This window comes from Trypanosoma equiperdum (genome assembly GCF_001457755.1).
Source record: "Trypanosoma equiperdum strain OVI genome assembly, contig: ctg_1579, whole genome shotgun sequence".
In the NCBI taxonomy this organism is placed as follows: Eukaryota; Euglenozoa; class Kinetoplastea; order Trypanosomatida; family Trypanosomatidae; genus Trypanosoma; species Trypanosoma equiperdum.
Window position 1 is genome coordinate 1 of NW_027123592.1, and position 8,048 is coordinate 8,048.

The window sequence follows — 8,048 nt, forward strand, 5'->3', positions numbered from 1 at the left end:
CGCCGGGCTATCTCAAGGAAAGAGATCAGCACCTCGGTGCGGATTTGGATCTTTTTCGCCTCGTCAACGTGCTGAAGGCGCAGCCGCTCTTTGAGTTTGGTCTCTTCGTTGTCGGTCTGTAGTGCCTTTTATGCATCGGCCAAGACGTTCGATTTGTCTTCCCTTTCTATCGGAAAGTTTTCTGTCCGCTTTGGTTTAGCCTTCTCTTTTATTCCGTCGGGCTCTGGTTCGAACCTCTTGCGCAACGCTGGGTCCGCTAACGACATGTTTAATTTGCAGATTTCTAGTGGCGGATTCGGTATGTAAGCGAGTGGAGTTTTGAATGTTACATGGTCATCACCTAGTGGAAGGGCTTGGAAAAGTATAGCGCCGTACGCGATGTTGTGTCCAGCATTTACAGCGGTTGCTTGTCTTGGTAGTGTCTCAGCTGCTGCGAATAACGCTACAGCCAAGATCGCTGCTTTTTGCATCTACGAGTTGTTGGTATTGGTGTTTTATTTATTTGGTTGTGGTTTGAAAAAATGCAGATTGATAAGGGTGGGGAAAGTATGTTGTTTTTGTTTAGGGACTTGTCTCTGACCATCACTCGGTTACTTTCTAGCATGTTCTCGGAGTTAAATAGCGTGTTTCCGGTGATTCAGTTGTCTTGTCAAGTTTAGTTGGTATTTGCTTTGTTATACAGCGACGGTCACTGCGCTTGATACTGAACTTTTTCCATCTTTTGACGTGTACAGCTTTTTTGTTTCGCAGTTATTGGATCGTGCTGAGTTATTGTGGGAAACCTTGGACAGGAATCGCCTCTGAATTATCGTTGTGATGCAGACTGTTAAATTCTGTTGCGATTTTTTTGGAGTTTTCTTTGTTTTTTACTTATTTTCGCTTCTGCTTGTTTTGCCGTTAAGGTTTGATTTTATTTCCGAGTTGTCTGAGTGTTTTTACAAACTTGTCAAAAAGCATGCATTACCGCCGAAGAAAACGCACTCTTAATTCCAACCTATACAATTAAAGATATTTATATAAAACATTTTTCATTTATGGACTCAAATAGGTTCTATATGTCGCTAACTCACATACTAGACTTTGAGTTGGAATAAACAAGTTTATCCGTTTTCACCTGTGTACATGATTGGCATATTATTCCCACTCCACATTCGATCCAACTGTATTTCGGCGCAGCTTTATTGTCGGTAATTTAGAGTCAACTTTCAAATTTTTCGTCTGTTTAGACTTCTTTACCATTGTCATTAAACAATTACCTGTCTTGCTCCTAATATGTAGTACTTTGTCACTAAATGCAGGCTATCTGGTACCGCTATATCAAAAAGGTATTGTTAGCGATTCACCGCTACTTCTCTCTACTTAATAAACCTCTTATATTAGTTGTAATATGCGCTATTTTAAGAAGTTTCTGTGTTTATTATCTTTCTTTTCTCTCCACAGTACACAAATACTTGTCTTAGTATTAAAATAATCTCCTGATATTATTATATTATTTCCAACAAACTTTTTCCATTAGTATTACATATGAAATCAAAAATTTGAAATAACTTTACAGTTACATAACTCACTCCTCTTTTTCCTTTTCCTTCCTCAGTCTCTTAATCACAGTTGGATATTATGATTCTCAATCATGTTAAAATTTACAGTCCCAATCAATAAAGCTGCTTCTGCTTCTACATTTGGCCATTTTTGAATGAAATACGTAACATCATCGGCTACTTTCTGTATTCCTCATGTGTTACTTTCTTTGTTGTGATACCGTGTATTCTGTCATTTAGTTTCGTATTTTGTCTCATAATTTTCTTTCTCTGTTGTTCTTTCTGGCAATGACGTAGCTGACATACTTTATTTGGACACTGCATTCTGTCTCTTTCTCATATATCTATTTACCACATTGTTGTGTATGATGATCCACCATCATCTTTGTGCTTGAAACTAAGAAATTCTCCCTTCTTTATTTCTTCGTTTATATGCACTTCCTTTCATAACATTAGTATATATACACTTACAACACTATGCTATTATTATTATCATTATTATTATTATTACCATAACTGATATTCATAAAATATAAAATTAGAGTAGCACTCATTTTTTTTATTCTATCACCCTACTACTTTACACACATAGAGTATATACATGTACAGTTACAAGATATTCATATTTTTTTAATTCTCAGAATCTTCGCAAATTTGCATATTTTCATAAAATATTTTTAAAATAGATTAATGTTAGTAAATTTAGCAAAATAAATGAAAATTGAAAAATTTAATAAAATTGGGAAAAGAATACTTAAAATGCTAAAATGATACCCAACTCATAAAGGCAGCATCCATCAAAGCAGATGTATTATTGACGAGAAAACTGGAATCTTTGCAAGAATTGTTTTTCCATTTGCATTCAGGAGCCTTGCCGCATTCTGGTTCCAATTTTCCTGTACATTTGTCCTCTTTTTTGTCTCCTCCAGTGGCTGCTGCTTGGTTTGTCTGTCCTTCTCCATCTTTAAGTTTGCATGTTCCTTTGCTTTTGTCAGCGGCATTCTCTTCCCATTTGCAGGGGTCTTTGCATTTTTCGCTCGATTGGTGTGCGTTGCAATCGGCGCCCGACGGCTGCTTGCTTGGCGTTGCCATCGGTTGGTTTGCTGTTTGTGCTAGACCACTGTATGCTGCCCATGCTTGGCCAATAAGGCTGTGTAGTAAGGTTTTGTCAGGGGCCAACTGCTTTTTTCTTGCTTCGGCTTCTCTTATTAGTTTGGCTGCTTCTAGTAGTCTGGAGACCCATGCGATCTTGCTGATGTCATGGTTGGCTATTACGTTTGTGTAGTCTACGCATGCACTTGCTGCATCCTCTCCGTTGCAGCTGTTGGCCGTCGATTCGCCACCCAGATACTTCTCGTTGGCGGTATTGGTCGCTGCCGAGTTGGCAAAGGCGCTCCCGACGGAAGCAACTGCTGTTTCGATATTTTCAGGCGTGACATATGTGGGGGCTGTTGGTTGTTTGCACTGTTGTATGATGGCGTTAAACGCTGTTTCGGCGTTGCTGGTGGTTGGGCTGCTGCTTGCCTGTCCGTACGTGCTTGTGGTCCCTCCTGACCAACATAGATCGCTGGCTCCTGTACTTGAACAAAGGCAAGTTAGGACTGCGGCGATGTTGGCTCCTTGGTCTTTGTTTGAGGCTGTCGACTGGAACATTTTTGCCCGCGTATTGAAGGTCGTGTCTTTTTGCACTTCGCCGTTGGCAGTGCCGGTTTTTGCTTCATTGAGCTTCGTTCTTGCGGTTGCCAGGAGCGCATTTATCATTTCTTTGTTGTCGGTAATTCGCCTGGCCGCAGAATCACGGCTGCCCTTGATCTTCGCTATCGTTGCGTGTACTGTGCTGCGCTGCTCGTCCGTACCTGTTCTTCTGAAACGGGTTTCGCCGGTCTGCGGATCGGCTTTGAGAAGCTCGTCCTTCTTCTGCGCCCAGTCTTTTTCTGCGTATGTTGAGTAGTTCTTTTGCGTAAAGTTAACGGTTGGTAGCGTGACTATTAGTAAATCGTCTATGTCAGGTCCTACGGGCGTCTCTTCTTGGTCTGCGAAGGCACTATCGTTGGTTCCGGATGCTACCAATTTGTATATTGCACACACAGTTGAAAACGCTTTCGCGTTGTCTACAGGCGCTGGCTGGCCCTGCTGGCTGAAAAAAATGATTCCAAGCAATACGACTAGCATCGTGTGTTACTCCCTTTACAGTCTATTTGCTTGTTGGTCTGTCGTAATTGCAGGTTACAATGCTAGAAACATAAAATATTTGTGTGCTGTCAGCTGAAAAATCGCATCAGAGACTTTGATTGCTATCTCGAAGTCAATGCACTGAACAAATATGCCTCCTTCTCCCTCTGACTGCTGCCGCAAGCAGTCCGTAATTGCTGTTTAGGTACATCTGTTGTAAGAAACTCATAGTCAGTCTCGCCAGCAGTTTTTGTTGGTTCAAGACCGCTACGCCGAACAGAGCTGTAAGCTTTAAAATATTAGCCAGAAACATCTCATTTTCTGCATATATCCTCTTTTGTGTAAAAAATGGCTTTTATTTAGGCTTTCATGACTGATAGTCATATTTCAAAACTAAGTTTGTTTGCATTCCGCGCTCCTAGTCATCACTCCAATTCAGGTTCGTATCCTATGTTTTTCAATTTTCGCTCGACTCATGGGCCATATAAGCTTGAAGAACTTGCAGATGCTTGTCTTTCACTAGACAATTCCTCTATTTAGAATTTAAATGTTTGTATTTATCCTTTTTTGTTAATTGGCCCTGTGGTTTTCTGCTACGAAAGGCTCTTTCTGAGACTGTTTGTTACAGAAAACTGCAAGAGATCGAAGTATTTATGGGATATTACTGCTTTTTCCGGCTTTTCTCAGTCAAAATAGATGTTACTGCTCTTCTATACCGTACCAGGTTTATATTTTACTAAACTCGCACTTAATGTTCATCATTACAACTCTATTTCCTTGAATCATGAAAACAACTAAATGCTTGCTTCCATCCAATAATGTTTTCAATAGTCTGAGTATACAAAATAATAAGGACCACTGTTTTTATCTCTCTTTAACCGCAACAAAGTTTTATTTCTGACTTTTCCTCTCTATTTCTATACATTCTTTCGCTAAGTGCTAGTGTTCCCAGCACACCCGTATCAATCAGCACTTTATGCGATGTTGGGATCAATCATTATCTGTTTGCTTTGGTTTTCCCTGTTGATTTTGTTTATGCATGTAAAGCCACAATTTTAGACTAATCGTACTGCATTTATAAGCCAAATTTTTTGTGTTATATCACTGTGTATCCATGATGGAGCCTTCAGTGGAAATAATGCATTTTTCAAACAGATTTTTATAGAATATATGCAACGGTGAACCTAGTTGACTTCCACATACGCGGCTTTTTTGTGTTCTTAATAGCCTATATTTGGCTTTAACACTGCACTTTATTTCTTCCTTGTATAGATCTCCATCACCTCCTGGTAAATCATGATGTCCACCATAATGTTTCTGTTTGAGGAGTGCATCTTCAAGTCGTCTTTCCTCTCTGTGTCTATTTTTCCTTTAATAATATTCCTTTTACTTGCCCACACACTTCTATATTAGCCTTACAGTTTTTTTACGTGGTCCTAATTTGGCTGTCCATTCGGTCGTAACAACCATTCTTATTGTTATTCACACTCACAAAACTAACGAATATCCATAAAATAAGCCAAATAAACCATATTAAAACAAATTAATAATAGCACTCAGTTTTCATACTCTATCACCCTTCTACTTTGTGCCCATGGTCCACAATCATACACATTTTACTAAAAATACAATTTTTAAAAAACTTCAAGATTTTCAACAACTCGCGCATGTTCATCAAAAAGTGCTAAAATATATCAAACGTTATAAAATTTAACCAAATTATCTAAAAATAGCAATTTCCACACATTTTTTAAATTTTATAAAAATGAAACAAAATCCAAAATCCATCCGATAATCGAAACTACAAGAAAAATAGGATCTTTATGAATCACAGCAGAAATGCTCCCTGTGGTGTTTGTGGTTACTGTTTTTTTTGTTTTCTTCATCTTCTTAGTTTTTCTGCTTTTCTTTCTCTTTGGGTTTGCATTCCCCTTTTTCATCATTCACTTCCCATTTGCAGTTCTTCTCTTCACATGTCTTTTTAGGCTTGTGCTTTTTGCGTTCTTCTATCCTTACTGTGGTTTGAGTGCTAGCGGTCTGTATGTTCGCAGCTGGTGCAGAGTGGAATGAACCTGCAATGTACGCTACTCGCGCTTGGTGTTGCAGTGTTTTGACAGCTATTTGAAGCTCAGACGCCTCCGCTACCGCTGAGGTCGCCACCTCTAAGTCATCTGCTGCTTCTAGCAGTGTATTTACTCATGGTATTCCGTTCCAGGATGTGCCTAGTTGTGCGTGGCACTTCACACACATTGAAGAGGTTACTGCTGCGCTGTTCGTCTTGCCCAGCGTAAAATTGTAGTCAGCTTCTGTCGAGACTGTGTTGCTACGTCCGATTTGAGCAAAGAAAGTTCCTATTAAGTTGTGTATTAAGTGCTGTGTTAGTTGTTTTGGTTTTGCCATCGCCTTGCATGCTGTGTCTATTGTTGACCATACTGTGCTCGTATCACCAGCTTTTCTTCCCCCAGTGTCCAATTCTGTAGTGAGGCCATTTCTGCTTTCGGCACTGGCGGTGTTACCGGCCTGTATGTACAGGCATATTTAAGTGTGCTGCTACAGAAGATCCCACATCCGGGTACCCTCCGTTTTTGCCTCGCAAAGGTTTTTACCTTCTGTGTTACATTTTGTCGCTTCAGAGACAGTTTTTGCTGGTCCGAAGGCTGCTTCTGTTATTTTGCGTTTAGCACTGCTGTCTTTTGCAGCTAGTTCACTAGTCATCTACTTTTATTGAGTCTGTAGGACGATTGCTGCTGTCAGGTAAAGGTTAATCTGGGCATTAGGTCTGTCACGTACAACCCCTGCTTTTAGCCGGAAATATGGCTTGGCGTTCCCTTCAGTCGTTTCTACTACAGATTAAACACGTATGGTCCACTTCTCTGGCTCCTTGGTATCTATTTCGCCGCCCTTTGTTGATGAACTTGCCATCTCTTTTAGTGAAATACGAATTCGTCGCTGCTGATATGGTAAGATTCGCTAACGTACTGAGCATGATTTCATCGGTCTCAAAGGCTGAAAGCAGAGGCGCCGCCATTTTCTGGTTATGCAAATCGTAGATCGCGCACAATACCCCGAACTCAGCTGAATTATTTAGCGCCGCAGCCTCGACACCAAAAGGTACGAATTCCGAAGCTATAATGGCTAAGGTGGGAAGCACAAGTATCCTGAAAGTTTTGTTCTGTGTTGTTTTTGTAGAGAAAAGGATATCCTACTGAATCAAAACTGAACGTTGCTACAGTTTCTGCGAATTGCCGGCTGCGCATGTCGCACACGTTGGCACCCGCTTGAAAATATTTTTTTTGTAGAATGCGCTTGTGCTAACAGTGCCTTCTGTCGAGTTTCTTTTGTTTTCTCACACACCGGAAGCAAGCTTTGTTAATTTTTAAAAACTTTAGCTGCACGCAGCTACTATTTAGAATTGGGAAACTCAATCTAATTCAAACCACATAAGCATCCATCACCATAGTAGCATCTATCCATTTTTTAAAATACAGAGAGCCACTACTTTTCCCTGTACTTTCCCCTCCGTCGTTCCTTTTCACCTATTCTGTTGTTTTATTACATATTTTCCTTCCTTCTTTTTAGTCTTCTTCGTGTCTCCAGTTAGCCGGATAACGTCCTAACTCCATTTCCCCCTTCCAACTAGCTCTGTGTCTGTCCCATTATCCCCTCCATAATCTCCTTGTGTATGGTTATGACCAGAGTCATTTTTGCGTTTAAAACTTCCGATATTCCATCTCCTTTACCATCTGTCTCTGCTGTTCTGCCTTTCCTTTAATAATATTCCTCTTGTTCTCTCTCACATTTACTCACATGTGTTACGCCTCCCATTGTTTTAACTGCTTCTATTTTAGCCGTGCATTTAGTTTTCAATACAAATTTTATTATAATATTCGTATATACACACTCACAATTCTCTCCAATAAATATAATAATTATTATTTTACTTACCCTCTTCTATTATAATAATCATTATTATTTTTTACTGCTGTTATAACACTAACAAATATCTTTAAAATATAACCTAAATGGTAAATTTCAGAATAGCACTCACTTTCATACCATATCATCATAGTAATTTATATCCATAGGACAGTACCACACGCATTTTACAAAAAATTTCAGATTTTTCAAACTCTTAAGTTTTTAAAATATTTTCAAAAGTTTGACAAAAGATGTTAAAATATAACAAAATATAGCAAGCTCTTTGAAAATAAAACATTTCTTAAAGTTGGACAAGAATTCTTAAAAATTTGCCAAACTTATAAAAGCAGTAGCTATCAGAAAAATTTCTTATTTACAAGAAAAATGGAAGAGCGGCACTCCGGCTTGGGAAGCTTTCCA

At 39.3% G+C, this 8,048-nt stretch overlaps 2 protein-coding genes across 2 annotated transcripts; both read right to left on the bottom strand.

Moving 5' to 3' along the window:
• Nucleotides 1-128: 128 nt before the first annotated feature.
• On the bottom strand, nt 129-470 carry TEOVI_000863300 (uncharacterized protein; the record flags this gene model as incomplete). Its single annotated transcript, XM_067222184.1, has 1 exon — nt 129-470. The coding sequence occupies one exon, from the start codon at nt 468-470 to the stop codon at nt 129-131; it is 342 nt and encodes a 113-aa protein (XP_067078285.1).
• Nucleotides 471-2,300: 1,830 nt separating this feature from the next.
• Nucleotides 2,301-3,710, bottom strand: TEOVI_000863400 (Trypanosomal VSG domain/Trypanosome variant surface glycoprotein C-terminal domain containing protein, putative; the record flags this gene model as incomplete). The annotated part of the gene is made up of 1 exon (XM_067222185.1): nt 2,301-3,710. The coding sequence occupies one exon, from the start codon at nt 3,708-3,710 to the stop codon at nt 2,301-2,303; it is 1,410 nt and encodes a 469-aa protein (XP_067078286.1).
• Nucleotides 3,711-8,048: the final 4,338 nt, after the last annotated feature.